The sequence below is a fragment of the Blennius ocellaris genome (assembly GCF_963422515.1).
Source record: "Blennius ocellaris genome assembly, chromosome: 4".
In the NCBI taxonomy this organism is placed as follows: Eukaryota; Metazoa; Chordata; class Actinopteri; order Blenniiformes; family Blenniidae; genus Blennius; species Blennius ocellaris.
The window spans coordinates 10,373,982-10,393,497 of record NC_137653.1 but is presented as its reverse complement, the minus strand read 5'-3'; the positions used below and the strand labels follow the sequence as shown (position 1 = coordinate 10,393,497).

The 19,516-nt window shown below is 41.4% G+C and overlaps 1 protein-coding gene across 1 annotated transcript in view; it reads right to left on the bottom strand.

Annotated features, from left to right (window-relative positions):
* Nucleotides 1-292: 292 nt before the first annotated feature.
* gli1 (GLI family zinc finger 1) overlaps nt 293-19,516 on the bottom strand; it is a 58,995-nt gene continuing 39,771 nt past the window's right edge. Inside the window, exons 2-13 of the mRNA XM_080494689.1 lie at nt 15,000-15,109; nt 11,312-11,547; nt 10,116-10,217; nt 9,828-10,026; nt 9,359-9,527; nt 9,109-9,216; nt 8,712-8,852; nt 7,933-8,082; nt 7,340-7,504; nt 6,951-7,193; nt 5,205-5,520; nt 293-5,029 (exon numbers count right to left, since the gene is read on the bottom strand). Coding sequence (XP_080350815.1) covers nt 2,460-5,029; nt 5,205-5,520; nt 6,951-7,193; nt 7,340-7,504; nt 7,933-8,082; nt 8,712-8,852; nt 9,109-9,216; nt 9,359-9,527; nt 9,828-10,026; nt 10,116-10,217; nt 11,312-11,547; nt 15,000-15,070 — 4,470 coding nt within the window. The 5' untranslated portion in view covers nt 15,071-15,109 and the 3' untranslated portion in view covers nt 293-2,459. The remainder of the gene's footprint in view (nt 5,030-5,204; nt 5,521-6,950; nt 7,194-7,339; nt 7,505-7,932; nt 8,083-8,711; nt 8,853-9,108; nt 9,217-9,358; nt 9,528-9,827; nt 10,027-10,115; nt 10,218-11,311; nt 11,548-14,999; nt 15,110-19,516) is intronic.

The following is a 19,516-nucleotide window of genomic DNA, read 5'->3' as shown; positions in this document are numbered from 1 at the left end:
TAGAAACAGTCAACTGATGTTATGGTGGCTTCATTTGTTGTAAAATACATTTAAATAAGGTCTGTGCTTGATCTCGGGCTATACTGCCCTCTACTGGAACAAACGAGTCATTGCATTTTTAGAAATTCAGTCTCATTTTTACATGGAAACGTGGTTCATAGATTAGAGTTTTTTCCACTTCTGGTAAGATCAGAAAATTAAGACATTATACAAAATATCCTCCGATCTATTGACACAAAGCGTTAAAACAAAAAAAATAAGACAAAGAAATGTTTCACAAACATTCTGCATCCATCCCAAACTGAACATGTTTATTCATAAAATGATCAAATATAGCACATATGTATAAAAATGTAGAAAATTGTACACAAAATATAACACTTGACTTTTTTTCTTAATCTATTATAGTTATTGCTACTATTATAGCTTTCTGTTGCTAAAGGTGATATTCTTTTGCCAGCAAAAAAGTCAGAATGAAGGATGACAGTTAAAAAAAACACACACTCACAGAGAAGGCAACATCCATAAAGTTCATTAATATAAAAAGATAATTTTATACAAAACATCTCATACATTCTAAAGAAACAGCACTATCAGTCAATGTTCATGCCCTTATTGCTAGTGTTAGTGTTGTGTTAAAATAGACTATTTGTGCATTTCCTTTCAGTCATTTTTAGGTGTCTTTGGTAGGCTGCAGACCTTTTTATTCTTTTCCAAATGAGGAAATATTCTTTCATACAAATACTTGGCAAGATTAAAGGTGACATTGCTAGTAAGTTTTGAAAAAGTCACATGAAATGTATTTAGAAACACTTTAACGTGACTTCAATGTCGCACAGGGGTCACTCAAATGTGTTTTCTTTTGAAAAAAATACTGTGATGAATCTACATTGCCATCAAAAATGAGGTTCATGTGAATAGTTATGAGACAGGGATCTTCCACACAGTGCTGTCATCAGTGCAAAGCCACAGTATAAAATTTGTTCTACAAGGAGCTGCAATGTATGTTCATACAATACAGCTCATTAGATGCAAAAAGTACCTCAATATGCCCATATTTTATATATGCACTACAGTGGTAGGATTTGTAAATTGTAAAAAATAATGCTTTGCAATGCCTTACTATTCTGAGTTAGTTGCAAAATAACACATTTTTGGGATCAGCGCCAAAGTACATTGGCACCGTACTATGAATGTACCTCAGCTCCTCAAATATCAAATCCACCCAATCAAAGCGTAAACCAGCTGTATTGAGTTTCCATTCCATAGCCATGGCCCTCAGCTCAGTCAGTGTGAGTCACAGTGAGGATTAAGGTTGAGTAAAGGCATTATGGTTGATAGTATTGGTGAAGTTACTGATACATATTATGTTTGGGCTTTGCTCAGTCAATGTACCATTGAAATCATAGGCCACTTCTCGTCTTGCAGTACAAAGAACAAGTACAACAGCTGCTTTAGGAACACGTACAGTAAACATGTGGAGTGCAAACTCTCTGTCTGGAAAGGCAATTCCAACATACATGTAATGTGAACACCAAAGATTTAAACAAGTCCTGAGTGTTTGTGAGTGGGCACATGTGTGGGGATGTTATGTATGCAAATTCATCCGTGCAGATGTGTGAATACTGATATGCCACTTAAGCATAATGTGCTGCTCCTGGCAATGAAGAAGTCTCTAGCAAAGAAAGTGAATTTTTAGTAGCACCGAGGAATAATTTCTCAATCGATGAAAGCATATCTTTCTCACCGTTTTATCCATTCTTCTAACATCCCATCCTGTGAACACTGGCCTTCAGAATCCATCCATTTCTCCAAAGACAGAGGATAGCTATCCAATGCCTCATTGTCGTTTACATGTTCAGAATATATATGACTTATTTACATGAATCTTTCTCTGCTCCACCATTACCAAAATCCTTATGTGATTGGAATGCCTGTTTAGAAAAAGCAATGCATCGTTTTGTATCAGGCAAATAGCTCAGCGCCCCACAATAAGGCACAAATGATAGCAAGTACCAAGGCAATGAAGTTACAATACAGTGAGGGAAGCTGTTCAGGCACCTTTGGTTTTAAGATGTTGGGGGTGGGGACTCAAACGCATTTAACCTGTATTGGGACTCAACTTGCAACCAAAATGTAGTACAACATGTGGTTATGTCTGTTACCTGGTATCAACTTAGCCCTTAATGATTCAACATTCTGCCTGAAACAAGGCAGACATAATGGGGCCAATGCATATTACAGCACAGACGACTGACTAAATACATAAAATGTACCATTCAAACTTTGCCTAACCGTACAGTCTTGTAAACGTACAAGTAAAAACCACGATAAGTGACAGAGATAGTGTAGTTTTTTTTTGTTTTCTTTAAACCCCAGGCTAGTATCACTGGAACCCGGCCATGGCCAGTGTTTGATTGTTTGCTTAAATGTCTGCTTGGCCACTACAGAGTCTTCTTCTAAGACAGTGTGTTCAGGTATTTATTTTCTCCAGCCAGTGAGGTAAGCATGGATGTCATATCACCAACAGCCATGTTGGATAGGCCGGCGCCTACGGCGAGGCTGACAGAAGTCTGGGGGGTGGTGAGGCGGGATGAGGCCTGGGAAGAAGATCCTGCCTGCCCTTGTAAGGGATTGCTGACGGGGCTGAAAGAGGAGGAGTCGGCATCATCGATGATGGAAGTGAAATCTATGCGAGCATTGTCCAGGTCCAGGTTTTCTAAGGCATTGGATATAGGCCCAGACTCAGTATAAGGAGCCATAGGGGTAGATTTTGTGCCCCCTACTGGGTCCAGACCAGACCCCATACTATGCTGCTGGTTTAGACAAGCCACGTTTGGTGAATCCATGTGTTTTTCCATTTCCATGTTTATCTGACCCGCGTAATACATGTTGTTGTTATTGTTGGATGGGGAGAAGATTTCGCTCTGTGGATGCTGTGGATGCTGGACCGGAGGAAGGCGGACTCCTCGACGTGGACTAGAAGTTGAGTGGACAGGGCTGAGGTGGGGTGGGCTGCCAAGATAGCCTCCTCCTACCTGTGACAGGCTGTTCTGGCGGCTGAGAGGTTTCCGTCCCTGAGGAGGCCTAGGAACCACCATCTCCTGGTTATAACATGAACTTTGAAGACCTGTCAGTTGCTGGTCTTTAGGTGTTACTGAGCTCGGCACTTGGCTGTGGGCAGGCGGGCTCATGACCAGGTTCTGGTTGGGATATGGTGGATAGGCCTGACCGGAGAAAAGGTTCTGGTTTGGATGTTGTGGACTATGTTGCATGATTGCGTTTTGAGCACCCAGGTCCATATTATCAGAAAGAGGTGGAGGCTTTATTCCAGTCTGCTGCTGCTGCTGCTCCTGTTGCTGCTCCCACATGAGGGCTTGCTGGGATTGTACATAGTTCCTCACCATCATCTCCTTCACCTGCATCATCGGGGTTTCCGACCTCTGCCCATCAGCCAGCGTGGAGCCAGCGCAGCCCAAACTCACTCCACCTCCACTGGGGAAAGAGTTTTGGTTTGGCGCTTGAAAGTCACAGCTGGGATTGTTTGAGTTCCTCATCATTACCTGGCCAGCCTGCTGTGGGTAACCTTGTGTCTGTTGCAGAAGCATCTGTTGTTGGTGGAGCTTCGCACTTTGACAAGCATCACCATCTCCCATCCCTGGGTGGAACTGCTGCTCGGGCTTGATGACAAGTTTACGGACTCTCTCAGAGCTGTTGTAAAGACCCGTCTGATTGGTGAAGTGAGATGGTGTCTGCTGAGGCTGCAAGCTAGGATCAGAATACTGCATTGCCCGCTGGTTCTGAAGAGCGTGGCTGGAAGTCTGTGCTTGGCTGCGGTTGTCATTCCAAGGGCCTCCAGCATCTCCTCCCTGGCCTAAGCTGGGGTAATGTGGGCCTGAGGGACTGAGCTGGCAGGTGCTCATACTGTACTCAGCCTGCTGGAGAAGTGAATTTGACATGCCCTCTGGCTGAATAGGCCTTGACTGGACGATCAAATTTCCAGCGGCCCTGGAGGTGACCTCCGCGCCTTGGTTCTGGTAGTGTCGTGGCATGTAACTCTGATCGGGGCAGCTCAGAGAATCATGGCTTGGGGATAGCTGATTCGAGATCGAACTTCCACCTCCGAGGGTCTGATTCTGTTGCTGGTATCCTATGAAGTTTCTTTCTGCAGGCGCCATCATCACGGAACGATCCCTTGCTTCGGCAGGAGCGAGATGGGGGTCCATGCCCATGGCCTCCATCATTACATTCTCGGTTATACTGGGTGGCCGAGGAGAGTACATGTGGCGAGAAAGACTGGAGTCAGAGCCACGATGCTGCAGTGCATTTCTCCGGCCCATCATAGCCACGTTATTAAGGCTGTTGAAACGCTTCGGAAGAGCTTGCGGGTCAGCTGCTGATCGAACTGGGTCACTTGCTCGCCTGATGTTGTTACCCGCAGCCTGGTGAGGGTACATAACCCCAGTGCCATATTCGGTGTTGTTACTGTGCCTTCGAGGACCACCATGTTGGAGAAAGGGAGGAAGGGGCTGACCTTGGTACTCACTCAAAACACCTCCTCTTCGAACCGGAGTACCCGGTTGCTCCATGTTGGGTAAGGGAGTAGGTGGCGGACCACCAGTGGCTGCGGCATATTTGGCCTTCAGGCTATACTGCTGTGCAGGGGTTAAATTCGGAAGACCGGGCAGCCCTCCGCCTCCTCCTGGACATGGAGCTCCTCTGCGTGTGGTCTCAGGAGACAGAGGGTCACCAGCCGCCTGTTCAGGGCCGAGGAGGTGACAGCCTCCCACTGCTGTACCTCCCATCTGTGAGACGTCACTAGAACGTCGGCTGGACAGGTATGGAGACACCATGGAGGAACGGCGGCTCACAGTATAGGCGGAGCTAAGGCTGCTGGTGCCACTTCCTCTCCTGTCATTGGTAGAGCAGGCAAGTGTCCCTCCTCCGAGCTCGTGATTGGACAGCTCCATAACACGCCGATTTGAGAGAAGTGGAGATGGTGCACACATCCCCATACTCTCCCCAGAACCTGAAAAAAAATATTTAAGAGGTATCAGCTTAGAAACCGTGCAGCAAGGTAAAGTAAGAATTCTATTCTTCTTATGTGGGACAGTGAAAATAAATTCAACAATTCTTTATCAATCATAGTGTGGTTATAGGAATCCATTAAATACATGTGCGCCAAGAGGAACCACAGTGCGTACCAGTTAGGGCTGGAAGCTTGTTGCTGGCGCAGCGACCAGGAGGGGTTGGCCTGCGGATTTGTTTCAGTTTGTCGATCTTCAAATTCTCAAGCCTCTTCAGAGCCTGTGCTGACATCCCCATTGTCCCGGGCTCCCCACCTCCTCCACCTCCACCTCCACCTCCTCCTGCGACTCCATCTTCCAAAGCAGTGAGATCTTCCAAACTGCCCGCTGCATTGAGGTTCATTTCCACACCACTGTCATTGTTGTTGGCGCTCCCTAGTGGAGATCGTTCACTACTGCAGGATGACTGACCACCAGGGCTGGGCTGGGACTTCTAGAAGAGGATGAGAGAAAACCATACATTGTTACTTTTACCCTGATTTTTTTTTATTAGTTATTAAGTTGTTCATTGGAAATATTGTGCAGTATTTATTACTGTAAGCACAGAATGCAACTGTGAATTTTAAGCATGTTTTGTAAGAGTCTACTGATTCTGTCAGATCTCTGTGTCTGCCTCTGCGTGTTTCACCTCGTATTTCTAATTAACCAATGGCCTTCTCCCTCTGTGTGCTCCTATCGTTGTGTTAAACCCTTGTGTATTTAAACCCTCTCCCTCAGTTGTCTTTGTCGGTTCGTCTTGTCAACATGTCTCACCTTTTCTGGTGTCGCTCCTGTGTCCCTGCTTTTTCCTTGTTTTTCCTGGACTTTTGTTGCAATTAGGGTTGCAAAGGGGCATGGGAAGTTAAGCTGGGTAATTTTGGAAATATTAAAAATCAAATAAGTATCTATAAATTAGCTGACAATGCAGGTGGCCACCTGAATAAAATGACTTTAGAACAAATGTACTTTCAATAATAAACTTTGAATAGTCACGAAATGAGATTACAATCAAGCACAGGTTGCTGTGTTGAGGCCTGCATGACAGATGGATCACATATTTTAACACAACAGACAAAATTTTAACTCATAATTCATATTACCTACAAATAGATTGGTAGTAATTAATTTCAGGGGATCAGAGGAAGTAAATGGCCTTTAAAGTAACTTAAATATGTTTTAAAAACACACCATTAATAAGGATTCCTCCGACAGTAAAGCGAGCTGCTAACTAAGCACTTTTTACGGGGTGACTGAAAGCGCATACAGAAACCATTATTCATTCACAGCAGTCACACAGGTGGAGGTAAGCTGTGTTGTAGCCACAGCTGTGCTGGGCTGCTGACAGTAGTTGTAGTCTTATTCATCATCATGAGAAGGGAACATGAATGACAGTTGAAGGTGCTAATTATTCCCTCTATTCAAAGGACATCGCGAAAGGGAGATATAGCAGGTTCTTTGACCCCTGTTGAGGGCCAACCTTGAATTTTGTGAATTTCTGTTTTATCCCCATAAATTCCCATTAATTCCTATGGAAAGTTTTCAGCTTTGAAAATTCCCAGAATTTTGCAACCGTAGTTGCAATAAACCTGGTTTTTACGGAACTTCCTGAGTCTGTGCTTGGGTCCATCCACAGTCCACCTGCATTCCCTGACAGTTTCTTCTGTTGTATCTGACAATTATTTTGCAGTAACATTTAAAATTTTACAGTCAAATGTTTATTACTGTGTTTTCATACTTATTAAAGGTATCTTATGTATCTGTAATGTATCTGATTGGTTATTCGAGGCAACAAAAAATGTAATTATTTTGATTCCCATTTTATTTTGACAATGCTTTTATGCCCTTGTTAAGACAACAGTAAGATATATATTCATGAAAATTTACCAGAGTGCTTTCAGGAGCCAACAGTTTGCAGTCTTCTCTGCGAGTCTCCTCCTTCTCCAGCAGCAGTTCAGAGTTTGGGGCTCCGGGGGTCATAGCTGAGCCTGGGGGTCGAGGGCCCGTGTCTCCTCGATGCTTCTTGGTGATGTGAGCCTCAGGGCCGTGTACCGTCTTCACATGTTTACGCAGAGAGCTTGGGTCTGTGTATCGCTTAGTGCATCCAGGAATCTTACATACATACGGTTTCTGTAAAAACAGCAGAGCGATGAGTCAAACTGTGTTGTTTGGTTGTACACAGCAACATTCCCATTTGACCTATTTATTATTATTATCAGGACAGAAAGTATTGTCAATGTGTGGTGTTTCAGTTTTAACGATCAACACTACAGTACCTCATTGGAATGAGTTCGGTTTTGGTGCTTGGCGCGGTCTGAAGCATTGGAGAAGGCCTTGTTGCAGCCTTCGTGTTCACACACGTACGGTTTCTCTCCAGTGTGAGAGCGCAGGTGGGTCTTCAAATTCTCCAGGCGAGAATAGGCCTTATTACAGCCTTCAAACTAAAACAGAAAGCATTATAAAAAAAAGTTTGAAAATGGTTCAAAAACATCAATCGTGGACAGTGAAAGAGAAATACCTTCCACATATTTTTTTTTTTTAACAAGTTCCCACTGGTTCATTGACACTTTATTTGAGCTAGAGTATATTAGGTAGACTCATGAACTTTAATATTACTGCCCCATCTATCTATATTATACTTATACTGAATAAATCATATAAGAATAGAAGTGTTCAGAAAAAAGTGCTTCAGTAAGCTGTGGAAGCACTGTTCAAATAACTGTTCAAATAATGGACTACAAAGACTAACTAGATGAATACTGTACTTCAGAAAAAAACCTAAAAAAGGTCAATATTTTTCACTTAAAAACACACAAAGGGCATGTATGCAGATAAACAGGAAGTAGAGCGCACTATCACATTCACTCACAGTGCACTTGTGTGGCTTCTCTCCCGTGTGTCTGCGCATGTGAACCACCAGCATGTACTGAGCTTTGAACGGTCTCTGCTCTCGGGAGCACTCCTGCCAGTGACACACAAACTCCTTCTTCTCGCCGTGGATGTGCTCATTGTTGATGTGCTGATAAGGAAACAAAATGGCAGGTGCAATGATGAATATTAAAAGTGAAAGACTGGCGATACTTCACACTGGTGAATCAGGTGAGACATAAAAATCTAAAGGCACACGGTGGTTAAATGGTTAACATTGTCATCTGAAGTTTATTTATAGAATTTACATGTTGACCATTGAAGAAACACAGATAAAACTAACCTACATAATTTATCCACATTGTGAAAAAAAACAACCTTTTACATTATTACATTTGTTCAAATTTCAGAATTTAGTCAAATATAATTTAATTCATGTTTTGCATAAAGCAGTATATAGGGTTAGGGTTATAATATTCATCTAATACTCAACAGAAATGTTCCAAAGAAGACTTGTATGAATTCGGTAATATTTCCCCCCAATTTCTTTTAAATAAAAAATAAATAAATCCAATAATAGATGCATACAGGTGCTTTTATTATGAAAAAATAATAATTCTCATGAAAAACGTATATTTAGTTATAAAGCCAGATGAAATAAGTCACCCACACTTTTTTCTTTTGTCTTCACACATAAAAAGGATGAAACAGGATGAGATCCAGAGCAATATTACAATATATCTTGTGCTTATTCTATCAATCTTTTGCCACTTTTCTTACATGAACGAGCTGGTCCTGTGTGTCAAACTCCTTGTTGCAGCTCTCCCAGTGACAGTTGGTCTCATAGACAGCCTCTGGTTCAGGTTTCCCATCCTCTTTGTCAAAGTCATCTCTACCGTCCAGCAGACCCAGGAGAGGATCCTGATCACACATACAAAAGAACATCAAGTGAGACTGAGCTCATTCTGACTATTTACAGAAAAACTAAATCCACCATGTGCTTTTTTTTTCACTGAGACAATCAATTTCATCAGTCAGCTCCAAGTGCGTATGACCTTAACTCATTGTTCCTGAATCCATTTCATTGTGATACATGACACACAAATTCCTGCTACATCCCTGCATGCCATATTAAATCTCTATGGCGGAAAGTAAAGGGACAAAGACATGAATGTACCTGAGTGCCAGTGGAAGAAGGGCTGGCTACGTCTCCTTCTGACCTCTCCTCCAGGCTCTTTACATTCATGCCATCGATCACCCCTCCGAGCCCTGGCTCCGTCTTCAGCTGTGAGCAACATATCCAGAATATGATATCACCTTTGTAATTGTCAACATTTTAAATTTACTGTGATTCTTTTCCGTTCATCAGCCTGAACTGCCTGGATCGCCCCGGCTGCTCGATGAGGCGAGTGGGAGAGGCGTCTTACATGTCCATGCTTGGGCGCCGCGTGCAGCCGGGGATTGTGGGGAGGCAAACGGGAAGCTTGGCAGGGACCTGGTGTGTGTCCACCCAGTGGGGTCCCCCCGCCTCCTCCATACATGGAGCCCTGATGTCTGGATTGACAGTTTATATTGCTGGAATAACCCAGTGACGGGCTGTGAGGCACAGAAAGAGACACACATGTGATGACTCTGCTTTACCTGACGGAGCCAGCCACATATTTAAATATATATCAATACAAACAGAAGATTTCCTTTGAACTTGTATTTTTCACAACCAGACTTTTCTTTAGAATTATTTAAAGTGCATATCATGGTTCATCCTGTTCAGGGTGAAAGGTTATAAACAAGAGCGAACAACATTTTGAGACCATTTATAAACATAAATAGAGAGGCCAACCAGATACTTTCCCTCTGCAAATCAGCTCTGGAGAGATAAAACAAAAGAAAACTGACCTCATGGCGCTCACAGAGAGATGCCCGTACGAGCTGGCTCCGTTCGGGTTGCAGCGCGAGTTGACGAAGGCCACCAGAGAGTTGGGTGAGGTGCGGATGACCGTCTGCAGGTCGACGCTGGCATCGGACAGAGGGGAGATGGACAGGGCGCGCTTTTTACTCAGCTTCAGCATGGAGCGAGGAGTGGAGAACCTCGAGCCTGTGACAGTAAGAGCAGGCGGGTCAGTTTTGGTGCTATAAAATCATCATGTATGTTTCAATGCAGTGTTTATGAGTGTGTTTTCTCACCATCACCAGGCCCAATCTGATCAGTGCCGGGCTGAGCTGGGCAGAAGCTATGATGAGAAGACATCATGTTGTTCTGGTTACAGTAGGGGGCACTATTGCCTCCTGTAAAATATAAGAGACACAGACTTTGCCATTAATTTGTCACTTGCACACATTATAATTAAAGCTACAAAACAAAGCAGATTACACAAAGTAAACTACATGAGTATAAGTAAAATTATATTAACAAAAAAAGGAAAATGTGTCAAAGCATTGAATAAAACAACTTGATTGCAGCTTTATTTCTACCCCATTATGAATTTAAAAACAACAAAAGTTACAATACGGGAATACGTATTAGTTACAATGATACAAATTTTTTATAAATAATATAAATATTATAAATTTTATTTATAAATATTACAAATGAATAAATATATAGGATATAAAAACTTGAGTATCTGTTATTTGTTACTTCCACCCCTTACGGTTACATGGTGCCATATTAGTACAGATTTTATAAATGAAAAAAAACACCTCAGAAAAGTAATCAAAATTAAGTTACACTAATATGGACATTTTAAAGTTGTTATTTTCCCCTCTTGTGATTTAAAAAGTATCAAAAAAGATCAGATATTAAAAATCTTAGTTACAGTAATGTTAACATTTGCAATCTGTTACTTTTAGTTGGAAGTTGTAACTTATACATTTGTTCTTGAATTGGAAATAAATGATATCCATAAAACAATTAAAATAAAAGGAATATATGAGCGTGTGGGTCGTTAAGAATATTCCTTCAATACAATAATGTGAGTATTTGTAATTTGCGACTTCAACTTATTAATGATTTTGAATAAAGCAAAGTAGAATACATGGTTATGGATTGTATTCAATGATAGGCAATAACATGTACTTGCATAAAGTACTCATAAGTACTTCTCTATTGCCAATAGTTGTGATTCAGTTTTAGATGCTTCAACATTTCTAGTCTGAAAAAACTGGTAGTAGAATGACGTGTGTATTTTTTCTTAAAGAAGTGCAACTTGCAGGTTTATTGCATGGAAAATGTAGCAGGGAAACAGATTGCACCGACATCTCAACATCATCATCTCGTTACCTCTGTCGAAATCTGTGAGTATTAGGTTCAGTGTCTCAGGTGTCCAAAGTATGTCCAAAAATCAATGGCTGAGATTAGAGAAAAAGATACTGTGACTCACCCTCGGTGGGCGGCATGCTCCTGTGGCCCATCATGTTGTGAGGTGGCGGTGGGGCCTGAGGGGGCCTCATATATTGATCCATGCAGTGGCCGATCCCCTGCCCCGGTCCTGATCCGTGGGTCATGCTGGGAGTCATGGGATTGTACATCGCGTGGCAGTCCTGTGGGGCGCCGTCGAGCAGCGGAGCACGCAGCAAAGACACATCGCTGTAGGGGGACTGGTCGGAGGGGGCTAGGCTGCAGAGAGTAAAGAAACACAATCCTCAATTAAGATCATTAGGATCATTTTGATTTAGATAATTAACTGTGGATACATATTTTATTTAGTTATAAGCTATATAAAATTGAGAATAGGTGAATTATTTGGTGGGAAAAAAATAAATGCTGCTGGATAATTAATAACTTTATGACTATTTGCCCCAACTGAATGAAAATGTAATTCCTAGTATGCATTTTTGCCCATGTATTGCTTTCTGAATATGGCCCGCTAGTTAGGAGCTTTCTATTGATTTTGTTTACTGTATGTTGTATCCGAGACAAGAGCAGTGTTAATACAATTCTCCTTTTTAATCAGTACTGCCTTAAAGATGATAAAGAAACATTTTGTGCTCCTCATAGTAGACCTTCATAACAGGGGGATCACAGGGGGATAATCACCAGGTTTAGATGAATTTTCTCACTCTGTGATACAATAAATGACAAATACATAATCGTCAACTCAAATTTGATCAAGATGCAAAGTAGCAACTATAAGTTATAATGGAGAGTCTGTGCAGAGGAATAATGGCTGCAGGTCACAGAGGGTCACATTAGATTATTTATAATTAAGCCTGGTTGTGTCTAATATGATACAAGCCAAGCAGTACAAATAAGAAGTTGTCACTTAGCTACATTAACATACCACAGCTCTGAACACAGTCAGGATTTTATAGCCTTAGTGCTCATATTTTAACTTATTTTAAATCTGCTCTACACTGATTGCAGAGAGAACACTGCTGTTATGTTTGTGTTCTTGCAGTTATTACGTGGTTTATTGATTAAAATCAATGTGCCTATCTTAGTGTTACTTATCTCATGAATCATGAGCTCTCAAGCTGCGGATTAGTAATAGATTTCATTGAATTATTAAAATTAATCATTCAGACCTAATGAGGTATAAAAAGTATAAACATATTAGGCAACTGGAATTTCTTCTGATTTATTGCAACTATTTGTGTAAACAAAAGCATAGTGAAAGCATGTTTTCAGTGCACTCGATTGATGTTTTTAACTTGACAAAGCGAAAAAGGGGGAAGCCTAAAAGAACATGTGTGTCCCCATTTGATCATATATATAAAGTACAGATCAGGTTAGTCACTGTATTAGATTATCATTTGTAAAATATACTTCTGACGTGTCCAATAAATCATATTTAATGTTTTTAGCATGAATATGGATTGATTCTATTTTCCCCTTGAAGATGTTGAAACAGGATTAAAAAAAGAAAAAAATAGCATGAAGTCTCTGAATATTCCAAAACTACACCCTCAGTTTGAAAGTCAACCTGCTAACGAGTTCATAAGTATCACTGCTTTAAGCTGAAGAACTCAACAAGCTGTGATCCTGAGCACAACCTGAGCAGATGAAAGCTCCTCTCTAAAATTACTGTGACGTCTCCTGTCCACCACTAGATGCCGTATAGCCCTCGTCGTGCTCCAAATGGTGGAAACTTTCTCTCCTCTCTGGGTTTTCCCCCCCTCACCAACCTATAAAAGTGAAGCTCCTCTGGAAGTTTCCAGTGCTCTTGTGAATTTCAATGTGTTTTCTGACGTTTCTTGTCTCAGCGTTCGGCTCGAAATCTGCCTCTCCTGTTCTCTTCCTCTTCCTTTCTCCCCCTCTCTTTAAAAAGGACAGACTTCATCCATCCACCTTCTCCTAAGTCGTCCTTTCAGTCCTTCTCCTTCTTTCACCATCATGTGTATTCCACACAGGAGCTTAATCTGTCCTCTCTAATCCACAGTGTTGTGCCCCCCCCCCCAAACTGAAATTACCTCCCTCCTGTTCTCAACCCTTTTCTCCTCTCCCATTCACTCTTTCTGTTGTACTTTTCAGTTTCCTTCTATTACTCCCTCATCTATCCCATCTATCTATCTATACCCCCCCACCACCCCCCCGGCTCTCCATCCTGTCCGGCCACCTTTCTCTCCAGCCCTCTCTGCCTCTCCCTCGCTCTGGGTAACCTGAGTGGGGCGAGAGGCAGTCATGCAGAGCGCAGCAGGGCCTGGTCAGCCTGTAATTAGCAGCTGTCAGAGAGAGGCCGAGTCCACCCGCAACCTGGGTGGCATGAGAGCGGGAGGGAAGAGAGAGAGAGAGAGAGAGAGAGAGAGAGAGAGAGAGAGAGAGAGAGAGAGAGAGAGAGAGAGAGAGAGAGAGAGAGAGAGAGAGAGAGAGAGAGAGAGAGAGAGAGAGAGAGAGAGAGAGAGAGAGAGAGAGAGCTCTCTCCTAAAAAGACAGAGAGGGGAGGGTAGATATGTGAGGAGTGAGGGGCTGAGCCAGCGCTGCGTCCGCAACAATTGCAGAGAGATCTGAACTTCTGCATCCTCGGAATATCTGCGGGGCTTAAATAGGAACCATTTCTTCCCATCTATGCTGTTTGTATGGGAGCTGCTGTTTGTTGTAAATTACAATATTTGTGAAAAGAGTGAGATGACCCGTGTAGCGCCTCCACTCCATATAAAATATAAAAAAAAACAAACAGTGTATTTCTGAAGGTGAGCTCAGAAAGCTGACTCATTGTGAGTTGAAATGTTGTGAAGACAAGCATCTTGCGAGAAAAACTCTCAAACACGCCTCCTGCAACTCGTGTAAACATCTTCTGAACATAAACAAAAATGTAGATGTATAGCAGTTTGTGGGTTCTGGAGGAGTTGCGCGTCGGAGTCAGAGCAGTGGAATTGTGGTCAAGACCATCATGGTGAGGTCACCAGGTCGCCAGCGGTGTCAAACGTGCGGCTCGTGGGCCAAAACTGGCCGACCAGCGGGTCTGATCTGTGCCATGGAAAAACCTGACACAGCCTGTCAGAATTGTTTATATTTTTAAGGGAATTTAGGAGTTAATCGACCTTTTATTATGCCATTATTCAAATATTTAAAACTAGACTTTTTAATGCAAAAGAATTAGAAAATGCTGAATGTGACCATAGATGGACCATAAAGGGTTAAATGTGAATATTTACAGAATTTTCTCATAAATTGTTGCACATATTATTGTTGTTATAAGTTATAGTGTTATTGGACCGGCCCATCTGAGATGAAACAGTATGTATGATGACCAATAAGAGAATGGAATGTGTCTCAATAGGTACCTGTGTAAGGAAAGGACAAATACCTTTAAAGACTTATCTGGTAAATTAGAAAAAATAGCATTTTTCCTTTTGTGAATGAGTTTCTTCTGTAGTTGATATATTGTGTTTTTTAAGTCTAACATATAAAGTTAAACTTCTCAGGACCTGATCTTTTAAGATGTAAATTAAGCTGCATTCCCATGAGAGGAAGAGACAAACCAGACGGAATTTAACACGCTTGACTTTTAGCTATAGCTATAGCTATAGTATAGTATAGTAAATGTATATTTCATGGAATTTTAATGAAAATCTGGAACATTTCCATGTAAAAAGAGGCGAGAGGAAGGAAGCCCACTGCTGTCTTACCCTCTGGAGGGCTGGTTGGGTGAGTTCTCATAGTAATACAGCCCCTGATGTGGCTGCATGTCCACTGGCATTGGAGCTCCGGGACCTGCTGCTCCCCTTACACCCTGGACCTGATGCACACACACACACACACACACACACACACACACACACACACACACACACACACACACACACACACACGCACACACACAAGAAAGAGGGAGAAGGACACGGTCAGGGTGAAGACAGGAAAAAAAACTGAAAAAAACAACAAAAAACAAACCCAACCCAACCAAACATAACTGAACCCCACCAGAAAGAAAAAGCCAAATACACAAGAAACAATTGTGGCTGGAGGGAAAAAGGAGACGTAGGATGATGATGACAGACAAAACCAAACCGAGTCAAACAGTTTGAGGGCAAAATGAAGCACTAGGAAAGGCTTGAGTCATACTTATCTCAAACAGAGTGGGTTCTAATTCCATTACTTAAGTCAAGTAGAAGGTTTGAACTGTTCCGAAGCGTCAAAAGAAAAAGTGTCCATCATCAATTAGTTGATGCTTTCAATATTAAATCCTGACAAATACCTTCCAGCCAACTGACTGAGCAAAGTAGTAACCTTGATTGCAGCGTTTAATGTGTCTTATAAAACAAAAGTATTATGGAAAGAGTAAAAACCTTTTCAGACAAAGTGGGACAGAGTTCAAACAAGATATCTCCCAAATTATTGTATATTTAACAGGTAAAATCACAGCTGTGTAGAAATGTGATATAAATCTGTGTTTCAATTCCGTTCAGCCCTGAAATTTTGAGATATGTGACGTTTTCCTCAAACAACGTACTCAGAGTAGTCGGTAATCTTTCGGAAAGCATAGATATTTGGATAAACATCCACTTTATAACAGGATATGAAGAAGATGAGAGGATGGATAGGAAGTGTTTTTAAATAAAAAAAGAAAATGTCTGAGGCAGTTTTTTTTTTACTTTTTAACTATTGAATATGTTTAACTTTACAGCAAATATGGAGTGAAATAGGGATGAAAGAATTTATGTATTTGTTTATTTCACCCCTGAGCATTGCAAAAAGAAAATGATGCCAAATGCTGCTAAGAGGATGCAAAGTTCATGCTGAAGTGCATTTTGGCAATTCCACACAGTGTTTGTGTTTCCAGCAGCAACAGCAGCAGCTCGGTGCTTCGCTCTGCAGACAATTCACGGCACCGACAGGAAGAATCGTCATGAAAAACACAGGAAATCCAATCATTTTTCAAATTTAAATATCAGAGAAGTCAGATGAGTTTGAGTCCCAACATCTCCTTGAAATCAAATATATTTAAGCAATTTGAACAATTGTGATTGCATGATTAAGTTTTACAAGTTCCGAATCCATAAGTCCAAAAAATAACTTTCCAAAAAACGGCAACGAGGTGACGACACAGGTTAGAGACAATTTAGTAGCCATGTTGCCTTAACCAAACTTCAAAAGATTAGACCAAAGCCGGTGACACAAACAGTGGGTTTCCCTATAATCTCTCTTCTCCAAACACGCCGGCTGCGCCTCAAACACTGCTGACAGACATTGAAAACCTGCTGCAACTCAAGCAGTGATCAGCTTAGAAAAAAACAAAAAAAAAAAGACTCACAGAGGAGGAAAATCTGGGTCTCGCCTTAAAGCTTAAAGGACAAAAGTGTAGCGATGCAAGAAGCACAAACAGGGAAAAATGAAAGCGGGACAAAGCAGCCTTTTGTGGGGAAACTCGTATCGAGGAGGAATCTTTCAGCGGGAGTGTATGTGAAGGTAATTCTAGCTCAGAGATCTCGGATAGAAGCACCTGCTCATTACATCCAACCACATCAGTGCAGGTACTAATAGTGAAGACTACATGTTTATGGAGGCAATTAGGGACAGAAAAACTTTAAAATCAGTGGCTCAGCTGGGGCAAAACAGGAAATGGTGAAACAAAACAGCGCTTGGGGTTAAAATCTCTGATTTAAACATTCATCTGAGATACAGAAGCTGCGGATTTAGTGATCATACGTAATCAGATTACACGTCAATCTCACTCCAATCGCAATATGTAAACACTTCTATCTGATTCTTTGATTGATTAATGGCATTGGAAATGCAGCAGAAGGTAAAGCGGGACACAACGCAGCCACATTGTGCAAAAAAGCACTTCTTTCTAATCCGTTTAAAAACAAAGAGAAAATCCATCTTATTGGGTACAGTTGGATTATCATGTTTTCATATCCATTTTCAAAACTTCCCCTGAAGCTTTATTTTAATAACACAAACAAATGAGAGATCCACTGTAAATCTGATTGTGATGGGATTTTTTTTAATCAACTACAGACAAACAATTTTAAAAAGGAAGACTTAAAAGGCAAAGGAGAATCAAACTGATCCATGTAATAAGATAATACAAAATTAAGATCAGAAATGACTGTGGTAAAGTTTCAAGAACATAAATCATTAAATTTTTCTCTGAGTAAGAAAGAGTCTAATTTTACTAGTATTTATTTTTGCCACTTTGTTTATGTGCATTGCAAAGCTATGGTGGAATGAGTGAGTATTTTAACAATTTCCCATTAATACACTCTGTGAGTGTTTTCATGGTCTTGTCTTTGATTTGTAGCACTTCACTCCCAATATCAAAACATGTAAAAAACAAAAAAAACAAAAACACATACCGTGTGCTAATCTGACTAATCTATGCTGCATTCCTGTCCAGTATTTGGAAACTAAATATCACGTTGCTCCTGTTCATGTGACAAGTGTTGAGACGAGGACCGGGGAGCTCCTGTCTGCTGCAGATGAAAGTGCTACGGTTTCAGGGCAACAGGCCTGTTATGTAGTAGCACATGTGTTAAAAGGGCAGCAGGGACCTATTTAAGCCTACAAGCCACCAGAGGGGGATTTGGTACGCAAAGTTTAGCGAGAACCTAAATTACGTGGGCGGTCTGGCGGGCTAATTGCATATATTCAGCTCAGGCTTTGGATGTGTGTATGATAATTAGCAGGAAGTGCTAAATAGAGATCTTAGGCGAGCAGCTCAGCTGTCCAGAAGTCATAAATACCAAGATGTGTGTGTGTGTGTGTGGGGGGGGGGGGGGGGTGTCCCCTCAGACAGCCCGACACACACTGTCACAAACTGGCACACCTGTCAGTCTCGCCAGGGGGAAGCATGATAATCCCACCAAGACTACAGAGAATGTGTGGGTGAAGGAATGAGGGTGACAGTGTACAAACCGGGGCAGTTTGTACGGTGTAAGCCCCGGAGCAGGTGTGTATTTGAGGAGAGTTTTACAGACAAGTGTATTTGCAATGAAGAGGGAGAGTGTGTGTGTGTGTGTGTGTGTGTGTGTGTGTGTGTGTGTGTGTGTGTGTGTGTGTGTGTGTGTGTGTGTGTGTGTGTGTGTGTTTGTACACAGTGTGTATGTGCGTTAGATGATAGATGGTGGTGGATTGCAGAGTAAAGCTGAATAATATATGAGCCCACCTGCACATAAGCAAGCGAGGAATTTTTTTTTTTCTTTTTTAAATATGTTTGTGAGTGTTTCCCCCCGGGAGCGAGGCAGCGAGTGAGTGAGAGTGTTACTGTTGTAGCTGTGTGTACACACACTAAACTGTGTCTGCTGTGATTAATTCACGCGGTACACAGCTCACTCTCTCATCCGGGGAAAGTAAACAGCAGCGGCGCACTAAGTCTGAGAAACCCTGTCTGCTTGCTGTAATGTTTCCAGACTGTGTTTGCAAATACGTACAGATTAGAATCGTTAATTCTGTGATTCATCTTACTTTCACTAAAGGTCCGGATATTAAAAACACCTTCTAACATATTGGCCAAAGCTTTAAAAATAATCAAGCTTGAAGATCACATCAACAAAGAGATGGAAATTCATCACAGTCGTCGTATTGAATTGTGTATTTTGCGTAAATTTGAACACATTTATGACAAAAAAGAAGCACATGGTATATGGAGAGCCAGAATTGATTGTATTTAGTCAATTTTTTTAAATTGTTTTGATGGAAAATGTAAATGGTCACATACAGTATCAGAAATACTTATATCATAAACATCAATCAGCATTTACAGAACTATCAATAAAACATTCATATTGAACTTTGATAAACAACATTTTGATTCAATATTTCGTTTTTTCCACACACATATTAACTTGAGCAGCCTTGTAGAAAAACAAGCAACAAAGAAAAAAAAAAAAAAGAAGTCCCATTTGAATAAAACTATTCTGACATATCAGATAAAGTATGATGAGAAAAAGTTTCACACAAACTTTGATGATGAACATGAAGCATTTGAACTATTTTCCAGTAACAAATGTGTTTAAACAATCAAACGCTGATAAAAGACATACACGTCTTTTACTCTATCCACCTTTTATCTTGCTGTATCCAATTTAATTGACAGCCAGATGGAGCGTCAAACACACATGGAGAACACGCAAACACTGCAGAGGAGAGCCTCAAGTCTGGACACGAACGAGGATGTTGTCACAATGAGCCAAGAGTGCAA